This window comes from Actinia tenebrosa, unplaced genomic scaffold, assembly GCF_029948245.1.
Source record: "Actinia tenebrosa isolate PJP-AT-01 unplaced genomic scaffold, QUT_ActTen_1.0 PGA_scaffold10__47_contigs__length_13832649, whole genome shotgun sequence".
NCBI classification, from domain to species: domain Eukaryota; kingdom Metazoa; phylum Cnidaria; class Anthozoa; order Actiniaria; family Actiniidae; genus Actinia; species Actinia tenebrosa.
In genome coordinates this window covers 10,790,585-10,804,669 of record NW_028292570.1, presented here as the reverse complement: position 1 = coordinate 10,804,669, position 14,085 = coordinate 10,790,585, and the positions used below count along the sequence as shown (strand labels likewise).

Genomic DNA, 14,085 nt, shown 5'->3' with positions numbered 1-14,085 from the left:
GCTACCCAATCACATTAGGTCAGCAAGTTTTAAATCTATTTTCAAAATTACACTAAAAAAGCATCTCATCCGCTGTTATGTCTAAACACTGATCTTTACGTGCTTATTAATTTAATCTATCAATTGAGTTTAATATCTGTATTTTTTTTATTTAATTAAATTGTAAATGAACTCTTTATAATTACTGATCATTGTAAATTAATACTTTCTAACTTTAACTTCATGTGCATATGTATGTACTAATATGTATTTATTTCTATATATTCATTTTTATATATGACAATATACACCTTCATGCTTCATCAAATAATTATATCTAAATTACCCAAGCTTATATAAGACACCTCAAGAATATAAGTCTATGGTTTCTTCTTTAGGTGTCTTCCTTCTGGATATATATACATATAATTATAAAATCTGCAATCACTATTTCTTTTATTACATATTTGTACAATTATTGTTAATAGAATTTTGAATACTTGTTACTATATTTCCAGAAAGGTAGATTGAATAAACTGATTGATTGATTGATTGATTAAAGTTTCCTATACATTTCTTTTAGGTTGAATAAGTCGTCGTTGTCAAACGAAGAGATCACGAAGCTATTTGGCAATGCTACGTCACTAAAATCTGTCCACACATCTGTAAGGCTTTCTATTGATCCTCGTATTGCGATTTGAAACTTAGAAAGTCTATCTTGATTAATTTCCTCCTGAATATTATCCACTATAACATCCCTCAGAAGAGCTTTGCAAAATGGAAAGAAAACTTCGCTGTACTCTTTCGGCAATGTATACTGCAAGTCTGCAGCGCTGCTCATGCAAATAAACTTCCTCATTAACTGTGATTCAATGAACCTGTTATTGGTGTGAAAGTTGCCTAACAATCCGTTATAACGCTCAAAGCTGAAACACCAAAAACCAAACACACTTCCATAGTTTTCAACACATTTCTTTAAATGCATATGTAGATGAATATTCGGAGTAACGGCTTCTCTTCCATAAAGATTTTCAAATTTTATTGCAAAGTCTAGTAGTTTTCTATCAGCTAAAAAGAGATCAGTTTTCGAAATAGAGGTCTTGCACAGTAGCCGACAGGCGATTACAAAAGTTTGTAAACAGTTCAAATGTTCTTCTGGGAGAATTCCTTCGAGACAATACAAAGAATAATAAAGAATCCAGTTTTGCCACTGAGAAGCTGTAAAACTACCATAGTTTGTTGTAATTTTATGTGGTAATCTACCAAGATCAGAAGTGGAATTAATGTTTTGTATACGTCGCTCGATTTCAATAATATTCTCTCTTGAAAAAAGCTCGTTATTGCTCCAGAGTTTAAAAAGGTGCTTAGCAGTACCCAGAAATAAATTGTGCATCGGATCAATCACACACATTGTGATACTACCGTAATACGGAAGTCGTAACAATTCGGTGTATCTTGTTCCAAGTTCTTTTTCCATTCGTTTCTGTGCAGTCTTATTTTTACATCTAGTGGTTTTAAGAGCATCTCGTCTATGCTGCTCATCTGTTCTTTTTGGCCAGTTGTCCCGATCTGTGAACCCGCTGTAATCCTTCTTTTCTCCAAAACTCTACTGGACATCGGTTAAACTAGTGCTCGGTTTATGTGTATACGTAATGGGACCAGAAGTCAAAAACTCTTAGCGAATCTCAATCAAAAGCTAGTACAGAGCTCGATTTAAAATTTCTCACAACACGCCAAAAATACAATAAAGACTTTTAAACATGTTCTATTGACCCATAGGTGATGACAGAAATGTCACTGTAGTATTTTGATATTTGCCAGATAAACACACCCACGTTTAATTTAAAAAAATTTATTTTACTTTTATTTCATATAGCAATGACTGTTTACAATAAAGATAATTTTTTTTGTAGAAAATCTAATATAGTTCAGTAGTTCAAAGTTCTGTGTAAAGAACTGTCTGAATGTTCTGTTTACTTCTCTTGCAATGAATCGAATTTGTCAATAAAACCCTGGATTGATAATCTCATTACAGCATCATCGGTATAACATTCGTTAGCAATTTTTTCATACACTTTACATGATCTAACCTTACGGCATATACGACTAGCTAACCATCCAAAACTGTAAGCATCAGTTATAGCAGTTGCTATTGCTGTGCCATCTAACAATTCCGGGGCAATATGAGGATATCTTTGTTTATCTTCCGGATCCCTATCTGTGTTACGGGAACGTGGTTGCATTGAATGTGTGTGAATACTTTTTCCAAAATCTACAACAACTGGGCACCACACACCATTTCTTCGAAACATTAATACGTTACTGCCATGGATATCGCAATGGATAAACCCTTTCGAGTGCATATGAGCTATTGACATTGCTAACGAGTAAATAATTGTAGGCCAACAACTGTCAACTGTCATCTGTTATTACTCTTGTTAGCAAAGCCCCATTCAAAGTTAACACTTTGCCATTCTCTCCACAAAACTCCATGACCAGCAGTATATTTCCATTCTTTTCACAAATTCCATAGAAGTACGGGAAGCCTGGATGATCATCTAAGTTGGAAAGTAACTGCGCTTCTTTCTCAATCAAATAGCAGTACTTTTGTTGCTTTATTGTCTTGACTGCTACTAAATTAGTTCTGTACCTCATCAGTCGAACGATACCAAATCTTCCTTCTCCTAAAATAATATTCTCGTCACATTCTTGTAACAATGTGGGATTCAATGAGTCTGTCGGACGTCGGCTGATCAGCGAAGATGTTGGCTTTGTGGGGTTTGGCTGAGTAGGATGAGGTTCATTCAAACGGAAGTTTCTCTTCAGCTTTGCCGATGATTGTCCAATTTCTGGTCTAGCTGCCAACAAAACCTTTCCTGCGTAAGTAGAACCCAATAAACGGCTATTGTTCGGATTGAGAACAAAACCTTTGTCGGGTTTGATTTTTTTACCCGTTTGATGTGTAGTACTATTTGCTGTGGATACCACGCTGTCTTCACTCTCTTGTACTGTATCCTGAGTGCGCTTTGATGTGTACTGATGTTTTCTGAAGATTTCTTTTGTACGACAGCTGTCTTCTCCTGTACACGTCGCAACACCTGCTTTTTCCTTAAATTTTTTCGGCGCAGTGACCGTTTCTCCTTTGAACGCGTGTATTTCTTGACTGGTTTCATGATAACACTAGTAAATCATCTGAGAACGCATAGGGTAATTGGGCATTATTTCAATCCGGAATTGTGTACCACCCTCTAACAACCGATGACGTCAAACGTCGAGAAAAGGCGGGAAATGCAGTTGTTTCAGACCAACGTACCGGTAATATGTTATTCGTGCTTCTAAATATATTTCTCTGTACTAAAACTATCTTTCGTCAAAATGATTGGCCTTGAGGATGAAACAACTGTTGAAGAACTACGGAGAGAGAGGTGGAATTGCTAAAAGGAGAGATGAAAGCCCTCAAAGAATCGAGAATAGAAGATCAACGATCGCGAAGGCAAACAACAATCAAGAAGCAAAACATCGACCATGACTGCTCTGTAAGTAAATTAAATTGTTGCAATACTTAGTGGAAGGACTAATTTATTGGTTATCTTGCATGCAGTCTATATTTCTGCGATTGATACATATGCTAAGGAGGAAAGTGAGTTTATTTTAGATTACAATTAAAATGTGCTTACTTGGGTAAATTTCGCGCGCTTTTTAAGATCTATAATTTATGCAGTGCATTAATCAGTAGCCGTTTCAATTGCGCATACATTATGAACATACTAAAGTCAATAGTAATCAATGTTTGACATCAATTCGGGCCTATAAAATCTTGAAAGGCTATAGAAATCATTACAATCAAACAGTACAGTAAAAACCATAGTTCTTATGACTGGCGTACAAATATAATCATGTCAACCTAGAGAATAGAGTATTTATACTTGGGTTTCCTGTGGTCAATTACCTACAGACGACTGTTACACGGTCTTTCATCACTTCAACAAGATTAATGTCATAAGATCTATATCACGTTAATTTTCTTTTGTCTTCGAGAAAATCAGTTTGATATCAAATTTTTGACATCAAAAAGACTGCAAAGTTTAAGATCACACTGATTGTTGTTACTAACTTAACGAAAATATGATTTTTTATGTCGAATATTTGGAATGAAATGAGGTTTTAGTCTCGTCGGACATGCGATGAAAGGAAATTAAAATATATTTCTTTGCCAAGACGCTTACCAAAAACATAATAAAAATTTTTGCATCTTTGCAAAGTCACTATCATGGATGTGACATATATTTGACAGTACGAACGCTTTTCTTGAAAATAAAATATTGCATATCACGCTAGAGTGTATACCATCTCGTACATTTTTCAGCGTAAAACTAAGCGAGTTTTGTCCCAAAACAAAAAAAGGTGTTTATTCCTATATTATGTCATTCAATTATTTGTTTTTTTATTTTTTAGAAAGCAGTACACAAAGTGTACCGTCAGCTCTTAAAGAATGCTGACTTTAGTGAATGGAGCTTTCAAGAAGGGTATAGTACCGTTTTCAACAAATCATATGAAATAAGTTAGTTCGTCTCATTCGACAGGCCATCCGTCTTTGAGCGGAAAGCTAGTTGGTGCAGTTTAGCCGTCTTTGAATGGCAGAACAGCATTGAGACATTTTAATTGAAGAGCGTGTGTATGTAGGCATCAACAGATTGCATAGTTTGTCTCATTCGACAGGCCATCCGTCATTGAGCGGAAAGCTAGTCGGTGCAGTTCAGCCGTCTTTGAATGGCAGAACAGCATCGACGATTCCGGTAAGTCATCTGTGCATTTTCATTCTTTACGTTGCCTGCATGTTTTGTGCTGAATTCTGTTCTCTTGTCTTTCCGTGTACTTTTCCCCCTAGATTTTTCTCTGATAGCAACAGGGACACCTCGCGAAAACTTAGAAGAGAAGTGAGAGGTCTGTACGGAGATGGTACTTGGAAGAAATCCGCTTTAAAAGGTTAATTTAATGTTTATATTTGTATCGAGTTGTACAATTCTGTTCAAGGTACTTGAAAATATGCAGTGCAAACAAGACGCTATGAATTAAAAAGCACATCTCCTTGCCCTCAGATAAGAAATCCCTATTTTTAACTCCGCGCAAACCTAAATTACTTTTATCATTATGGTCTAAAAAAATCAAAACTTTTGAAAGTGTTTATATCTGCCGAAACATTGTCCATTTCAAACTCCAATAGAATCCTACTCAACTGCAATGCACTGAGGGTCAATGCCAATTTAATTTACAGTATAATGCATTGGATCCAGCGAATTTTTAACAATTATCGATATATATGTGTTTCAATTGTAAATCTTACAGTTGCTGTTCATAATATGTTCAGATTCTATTCACCGGTACTGGAAATCCCTGAGGGACGATCAAACAAGACGGAAAAACCAGAAGTTTATGGAGCATAGGAATAACCTACGACAACAACAACGAAAAAAACGGGTAAATGAGTGCCATCAGATGTTTTCCCTTCGTCTTGCCTGAAAACACCGCTGATATTTATTAATACATAGTTCTATACTTCCTTTGACAGAAACTTGAAAGACGAAGAAAAGCTCTTGCTTCCGTTGAGCTGTCTACCGGCGACAGGGAAAAAGCAAAAGAGATAATAGAGGGGCCATTCGCACTTGAGTGCATGTCAAGCGAGGAGAGCTCGAAAGATTCGTAGGCTGTCCTGGGAAAGATCGCGATTGCATAACATCAAAAAAGCGATTGATGATCATATCAAAAAGAATCTAACAGCGGCGCAAAAACGGCTTAGTTCCAGGACCATCATTGCAACTGAGAAATCGAATCGCACAAAGCCTAAGGAAATACCTTCTTGGGCAGCCAGAGAAGGCAATGAATGAAGTGAATGAAGTCAGATTTGTCTTCTCCTTTACGATTGTATAAGAGCGATATCACATAAGCAATGTTTTACATGCAAATGAGCTGCCCAGTGAAATAGCATGATAATGAAGTGAACCAGATGAGTTTTGTAAGCTAAAACATTACAACAATTGCCTTGTATTGGAAATATTATTTTTGACAAACTAAAGATCGATAGCACTTGAACTGTTTTCTAATACGGTGAAAATTGTATGATTCACGCATATCTCATTTTTAAACAGTAGTGAATATCGGACTGTTTTCCCACCTATACTATGCATGGTGCAATTTTTATTATTCACGACATCCAAAAAGTATTGCTGTGCTTCAAGGACTTAAACAAAATTGAATATAGCAGTGTAAAGCCGTTTTTTGTTCATTATCATTTTTGTTAGAAAAGTTCAACGCGTCTCTCGGCCATAAAAGCCACAAGCTCAGTAGTGCAAACAGCATGTGCACACTTCATTAGCATGCTATTTCACAGGGCAGCTCATTTGCATGTAAACATTGCTTATGTGATGTCGCTCTATTGTATTGTTTCTATCGTATTAGAGTACATGTACAAACCCTAAAAGCTTGCAAAATTTTTCACTATTTAGTACAAATGGTACAAATTAAAATATAGAAAACAAAATAATTACGAAGTGAAAAAACATTCGACAGCCGGACGCGATCTTCAAATTACTAAATGTCCACAGTCAAATAATTAAATGGTTTAGTCAAATAATTGCCACAAAATATAACTATACATTACTGTTTATGATCCACGCTTTTGATGTTTATACTTTAAGTATGTCTGAGTATGTTGTCATAATTAAGAAGACATACACTATATAAGAGAAGCTAAACTCAGTGCCCATTCATCAGCATTGAATTGTCCGTTTTTCTCCTCGCATACTTTGCTTTTGTGATTCCTTTTTTTTTTTGTTCATTTTTTCTTTAACGCAATTTGTACTTATATCGCGTATTTGTTTATTATTTCTTTCGTTTTCAATTTTGATTTCTATAATATGTAAGCTTGATTTGTTGTTATCGCTAAATCTAAAGTAGTTATTGCATTATTGATTGACTATTAATTTATACAATTGTAATATTTATATATAAAATGAAATGTAATAAAATATATATTTTTTAAATCCCCTCGTGGATAAATGTCTAAATACGGATTGCAGCAGTTGCGTGAGGATATGAATGAAGTGAATAGTAAAGTGAATAGTGAATTGAAGTATATAAACCACACAATCATGAAAAGTAGCGGCTTGATAAAAAATCAATACGGCTCTTATTGATGCGTATATAAGCCTTTCTTATTATGAGTATAAGTCTCTTATTCATGAGTATAAGCTACCAAAACACGGGTATACGTTACTCGTATACTTGAGTTTCAGATGACTTAAACTCAACGGAAACAGAGTGCGGTTTTTAGTGCGTTTCCGTACTTTACGGTAAAACGGAAACATGAGATTACGACACGTTTACGTCAACTTATACAAATGAATAAGCAACGGAAACGTTAACTTATCCTTACGATTCCATCAGCTTTCCGTTGACTGAAATTGAGGATTTCGCACTGTGCGGGCGAGAGCCATTTTGTACACAAGATGTGGAAAAGAGGATTCTCAAACGTCATATACCAAAGGTATGGTAAACTCATTTAGGTTTCTAGGTGTATTTGCTCTTTTTTTGGTATTAAGAGTCTCATAAACTTCCATCTCAAGGAAACTAGATTTACAAAATGTCCAAAATGTGTACGTTTGAAAGAGCAACTACAAAATTCAAGGCTAAGTATACCAGATCGTACAAAATTAACGATTACGAGAAAAGTTCACCTTTTGCACAAAAATGTAAGTCGGTTTTCCAAAGAAAAAAGAAAAAAAAAGCAACCGCGGTTGATTGTAGCGTATTACAATTCAATAAAACTTGATGTTTTACGCTGCTTTAAAGGGCGGAAAGACGCAACTACTATATGCATGGCTTAAAGTCAAGATTGGAACCCATTATCCTCGAAGATATGGACCAAAACAAAAATGCGTTCCTCAATTTTTTGAGACTTACAAGGTGAACTGAAGATTTCTACTTAACCTAAATTCTAAACAACGTGACTTTTTTAATTATTTCGAAAAATTACTCAATTTAAAATATATATATATATATATCAGGTCGATGAAGGACTGTGGAACCTTAAGAGTTCATCTCCTGCAGGAAATGTAAGTTGGTATTCCAAAGAAAAGCATCCGTGGTTAATATTAATTTATTACAATTATTTTAATAAAGCCTGATGTTTAACGCTGCTTTAAAGGGCGGGAAGACGCAACTACTATATGCATGGCATAAAGTCAACAATTGGAACCCAATAAGTACGTACCCATTATCCTCGATGATATGGACTAAAACAAAACACGCGTTCTTCGATTTATTGAGACTACCAAAGTAAAATGAAGATTTCTACTTAAGCTAAATTCTAAACAATGTGACTTTTTTAATTATTTCGAAAAATTATTCAAAATTTGTATATAATTTTAGGTCGATGAAGGTGGAAACTTAAGGACACACATAATAGTCAGGTAGCAGAAGCCGGAAAATGAGGGTTTCGTTCAACCCACGGATTAGAATAGGTTTGAATGTGGATTCTGGGAGAACTTTACCCCCTGAACAACACCTGGTAGTTAGTGGAGTCGAATTGTGGTATAGGTTTTGAGTTAAGGGGAGGTTTTTATTTTAGACCAAAAAGGGTACCCAATAATGATTTTTTGGGAAAAAAAGCTTTTTCATTTAAAATTGCTACAGAAAAGCATCAAACATTACACAGCTACAAATTCTATTGTGGTATCTTTACTTTTAACTAATTTGGAACTATAAGGTATATAAAAAGTTTTCGCTATATGATTTATTTAAACATAAAAATAATCTACAAAATAAAAAAATTATTTTTAATCATCCATTTATTGTAGCAGATTTTTGGTATGGAATTTGTAGAACTTAGATGATCTCAAATTTTTTCTAAAGCGTTTTAATTTGAGATATTGGTCAAAAGGAAGCGGAAATGCATTTCAGCCTCGCTTCCTTGAACGTCATATCGAGGCTATTACGTCACATCCAACATGGCAGCCTCCATGGATTCATCTTTGTTGTGTCTGTAAAGACTGTAAGTATGTTTATATATGCCTTTTTTACTACATAAACTTAAGAACTATTGAAAAAAAACATTGATAAAACTTTCTTCTATAGCAACAATTTAATACGAGAAGAAAATATATATGAAATAAGAGCAATTAAAACGTCAAAAATCGCTGGGACGTGGTTGCTTTGACTGACGTTTAATTAATGCCTTGTTTTCCTATATATCCATTTCTTAATTGTTACCATGGAGAGTGAAAAAGAAAAAAATAGTTGAGTCGTCTGCTGAAAGTAGCTTTTCATTGCCCCTTCCTCCTGAGCCGAAAAGAAGGAAGCTTGTCATTAGCAAATGTATCATTTGCCAACAATCTCGAGGGAGTGAGCCTCTAAGGACGGGCAAAGATTCTTCCGTTATCAAGCTCATATCCTCAGCAAAACGAAGACGAGATTAAGTGCTTTGCAACCTTGTAAGTGGTGCTTCTGAGGGGTTTGTATGGCACTCGCCATGCTATGCGTCTTACACGAGCGCAGAAAATATTCGCCATGTAGTGAATTCTTTTAATTGCAAGGATGAAAATACCAAAGGTGATGGCGACAAAGCAAACGAGACTGGTAGACTTTCTCGATCCGTGTCTGAGGTTCCGGACTGGTCAAAGTGTTTGTTTTGCAAAAATAGAACTTACAAGAAATGTAAGGAACTAATTAATGTTTGCACGTTTGAAGCATCCAGTAGCATTAGAAAGGCTGCAGAAGCAAAAGGGGACGAATCGATGCTCCATGTTCTTAGAAGCATTAGGTATGACCTAATGGCCGCTGAAGCAAAATACCACAAGAATTGCTATTCACTGTATCTTCTTAAAAAAGATGCAAAGACTGAAGACCGTGACTCTATGTATGAAGTTTCATTTCAGGAGTTTGCAGTCGAGATAACACGTGGTATCCGGGAAGGAAAAGCTTACGACATGGCATCTCTTCTCTCCATGTATCAAGACATCCTAACAACCAAAGGTGTCAATGGAAGTAGTTACACTAAGCAGCATCTAAAAGCAAGACTCCAAAAGCATTTTGGAGACAAGTTGGTTTTTCACCCCCCGACTGCTCGTAACAAACCAGAACTTGTTTATGGCAGCACTATTATAGTGCAGGATATATTGAATGATTGGGCTGAATTGCAGCGTCAAAAGGATGAACAGTGCATAGAGACTGAGATATTTCGAGTGGCAAAACACATCAAGAAGAAAATATCAGAAGTAAGAGGAATTTCAACAAAACCCCTCAACGTCAGTGATGTTGGTCTTGCATCCACGCAGCGCATAATTCTCGTCTCCCTGCACTTGCTTCTGCGTCTTCTGGTAACATCCGACATTACCAAAGAGACTCAGCTTTCAGGTTGTGATACAGAGTGTAATAACGCCAATGATGAAAGACAGGTTTCAAGCATTGCCCAGGATGTCATTTACTGCTGCAGTAAAAGTAGGGTGAAACTGCCAAAACAAGTCTGTCTTGCTATGTGTGTTCACCATCTTACAGCATCCAAGGGCCTGATAACCCTCCTTAATAGGATGGGCCATTGCTGCTCATATGACGATTTCAGAGCAGTAGACACTAGCATTGCCATGGAGGTGTTAGCTAAGGCGCATGAATATGGCACGGTAGTACCCACCAATATATCACCAGGCTTATTTGTGCAGCTGGCTGCAGATAACAGTGACATTAACGAGGAGACGCTTGATGGTAAGAATACCACGCATGCGACTACAATGGTTGTGTATCAGAAAAAGCAGTTCGGACCCGAGCTGCCCTCCACACGTCTTGCCCAACACGAAACAAGACAAAGATCGCTTCAGACAGACGAAAGCGTGATTACTCTAGAAGAATGCTCGGTGCACGGCAAGAGACCAACTGTCGCTGAGTACGTTGGCAAAGTTGACAAGGAGTGGTTCACCGGAGAGAGTGAAGCATTTAACTGTGCAACATCAAATGATGTTACATGGAAAGTATTAAGGTTAAACGACAGATGTCTATCCCAAGATGTAATCGTAGAAGCATGTGAGAATCAGTCCATCCCAAGTTGGAGTGGTTTCAACTCCATTCTCTTCTCCGATATTCCATGTACTAATAACATTGGCTATTGTCCTTTGATAGAAGGATCATCTACCGATTTCAGTACCATCTACGCTGTCCTAAAGCATGCTCAGGCAATTAGCGCTAGCGTTGGACAGGCAGATACTGTTATAACTTTCGACTTGGCGATCTACATAAAAGCCAAGCAGCTACAATGGAGGTTCTCAGATGAATTCTCAGATGTCGTAATTCGTGTCGGTGGTTTTCATATAGCCTTAAACTTTCTGTCGCTAATGGGCAAGAAATATGCCAGCTCGGGGTTAGATGATCTCCTTGTTGAATCTGGCGTTTTTGGAGCTGGCGCAGCATCGGCATTAATGAAGGGAAAAGCCTATAATCGTGGAGTAAGAGCCCACAAGCTTACTATGGAAGCATTCTTCTGCTTAATGTGGCGAGCTTTCCTTGAATGGTGCCAAACTAACGACAATGAAGTGATTGGCCGTCAAAGAAACCATCTTTTTCAGAAGATACAAGAGTCAATCACGGTAGTGGAGAAGAAAGAAAAGGTGAGCAAGAGCATCCATAAGCTAGAAACAGACTTAACCGAGGTTACCGAGCTGTTTAAAGAATACAAGAAGACAAGGAGCACTGAATCGAAGATGTTTGCATTCTGGGAGGAATACATGTCCATGGTCAACATTCTACTTCAGTTTATCAAGGCAGAACGAACAGCTGACTGGGATCTTCATCTTACCACAGTAGCTGCTATGTTACCTCACTTCTTCACTATGGATCGCCAAAACTACGCCATGATGGCTGCCTGTTTATCTCTCAGATATGAATGGCCTGGCCAAAGTACATCTAAGAGTTTATGAGGAATTTCAGTCCGGTGGTCATGCAGCTAGTCGTTCCACTAACCCATTTGCGCAGGTGTGGACAGATATGGCGCTAGAGCAATCTATAAATGCCGACTCCAAAGCAAAAGGAGGCATCATCGGTATATCTCAGAACCCTGCAGCCCTAAATCGATGGTTCCTGACTGCCCATGAGCGCGCATCTATTACTTCAGCACTGAAGCAAATGTACGGCCTACAATCAAACGAACAGGAAGTTCACAAAGAGGCATCAACGAAGAGAGTTAAACGAGATGAGGAGGATGTTCAGAAGCTACTATCTTGCTTCTCGACAGGTTTAATGACAGATCCATTTTCTCAAGATACCGCTACAGATATTATGAACTTTGCCACTGGTGTAGTCTTACCTGGAGACGCATTTCTTAGCTGTACCAAGAAAGGCAAAGAGCACATGTCCACTTTCATAGAGAAGCGAATCAACACAAACACCATAAGTTTTTGGGATCCCATCACTAAACTCAAAATAAAGACGTTTGAGACAACTTCAAGGAAAGTACAACTCAGAGCAGCAGACGAGCGTTTGATAACCGTGAAAGCTGACAGAGATTTATTTGGAAGATTGCTTATCGTGGCAAATGTCAGACAGATCAATCTTAGAGAAGTTCTGTCGTATGAGTTATCTCCAGTGCCCTGTTCACTAGTACACAACGATGGTAGCATAAGAAAATCTACAAAAAGTGACCTGACATCATTTCTGGAAGATGGAGTCAATGCTCAAACAACACTTCCAGTATCAGAAGGTGACATCGTTCATATCATTGATGGTATGGCACTTATCCAGATGCACAAATCTTGTGGAGCAAGTACATTCGCTGAACTTGCCATGAAATACTTCACCATTGTTGTAGCGCAGCTTTCAAATAACAATTGCACAGCAGTTCACCTCGTGTTTGATCAATACTGGACGACTTCTATCAAAGCTGGAGAGCGTACCAGAAGAGGGTCCTCAGATGCTCTTGAAGTCAGAATAACTGGTCCTAATACACCAGTGCCCAAACAGTGGGCAAAGTACATCCAAAACCCAAAGAATAAGATCAACTTGTGTGACTTTCTGACCTCTTTATTGTGCAAGATTGGGCAAGAAAAGCTGAAGCAAGGAAAACACCTTATCATCGGAGGAGGTCTGGCTGATGGAGAGAGAGAGCTGTGAGGATCACACGCGCAAGACCAACTGAAGACATTGACGCCCTTAAGTCCAATCACGAGGAAGCAGATACACGAATGATCCTTCATGCTGCATATGCTGTGAGAGAGTCTCCTACCTCTGTAATCATCATCCAGTCTCCAGATACCGACGTTCTTGTCCTATGTGTATCCCATTTCTCTGAAATTGAATGCAGAAAGTTGTGGTTTCGTACTGGCTTAAGCGACCGTCAGAGATAAATTCCAGTGCATACTATCCAGCAAAGCCTAGGAGAAAGGTTGTGTCAGTGTCTGCCAGCATTCCACGCCCTCACTGGCTGCGATTCGACGAGCAGCATATCCCATCGTGGGAAGAAGAAACCGTGGATTGCCCTCAAGTGCAGTGCCACTCACCAGATAACTCTCAGCCTGTTTGGTCAGCAGCCAGATTTGGATGATACGCTTGCTGAAAAGACGGAAGCTTTCATACGTGATCTATATCCCAATACGAAAAGAAGCACAAGTACCATGGACGAGCTACGGTACCTAATGTTTTGCCAACAGCGTAAACGCAGAAATGAGGCTCTTCCGCCAACATCAGACAGCTTGAGACAGCACATGAAGCGCGCAAGCTACCAAACATTTATCTGGAGAAGCTCTCTCATAGCGATGCAGGATCTACAGAGTCCAGAAGGCCATGGATGGGAGATAGAAGATGGTACTCTCAAACCAGTCTATATGACGAAGGATCCTGCTCCACGCAGTCTTGTTGAGCTAACTACATGTAACTGTAAGAAGTCTCGGTGTCAAGGTAATTGCTCCTGCTACAATTCAGGACTCTCCTGTACGGAGGCGTGCTTTTGCATGCGTGACGAAACATGCAATAACCCACATTCTACAGCTGAGCAATATTACAGTGACTCAGATGAGGGATCTGACGACGACTTGGAAGATGACAGCGATGAGGAAGAGTGAACAACTTCAC

The 14,085-nt window shown here is 38.0% G+C and overlaps 1 protein-coding gene and 1 pseudogene across 2 annotated transcripts; both read left to right on the top strand.

The window, feature by feature from the left end:
- The first annotated feature begins 3,389 nt into the window (after positions 1–3,389).
- LOC148913014 (uncharacterized) lies at positions 3,390–6,022 on the top strand. 2 transcript variants are annotated; one of them, XM_089026731.1, is made up of 5 exons: positions 3,390–3,515; positions 4,435–4,775; positions 4,868–4,965; positions 5,348–5,457; positions 5,549–6,022. In XM_089026731.1, the coding sequence occupies exons 2-5, from the start codon at positions 4,750–4,752 to the stop codon at positions 5,681–5,683; spliced, it is 369 nt and encodes a 122-aa protein (XP_088882857.1). In that variant the 5' UTR covers positions 3,390–3,515; positions 4,435–4,749; the 3' UTR covers positions 5,684–6,022. The 2 variants fall into 2 exon arrangements, with proteins under 2 accessions (XP_088882857.1, XP_088882856.1); XM_089026730.1 differs by having other exon boundaries at positions 4,435–4,965.
- A 7,177-nt stretch (positions 6,023–13,199) lies between these two features.
- Positions 13,200–14,075, top strand: LOC116290780 (uncharacterized; annotated as a pseudogene).
- Positions 14,076–14,085: the final 10 nt, after the last annotated feature.

What these genes read in the sequence shown, in the direction of transcription:
- LOC148913014 (XM_089026730.1), top strand. Translation starts at nt 4,815, where the DNA reads ATGTTTTGTGCTGAATTCTGTTCTCTTGTCTTTCCGTGTACTTTTCCC. An exon ending in GAAGAAATCCGCTTTAAAAG is followed by an intron (nt 4,966 to 5,347) that starts GTTAATTTAATG and finishes TAATATGTTCAG; the next exon opens with ATTCTATTCACCGGTACTGG. An exon ending in AACAACAACGAAAAAAACGG is followed by an intron (nt 5,458 to 5,548) that starts GTAAATGAGTGC and finishes TTCCTTTGACAG; the next exon opens with AAACTTGAAAGACGAAGAAA.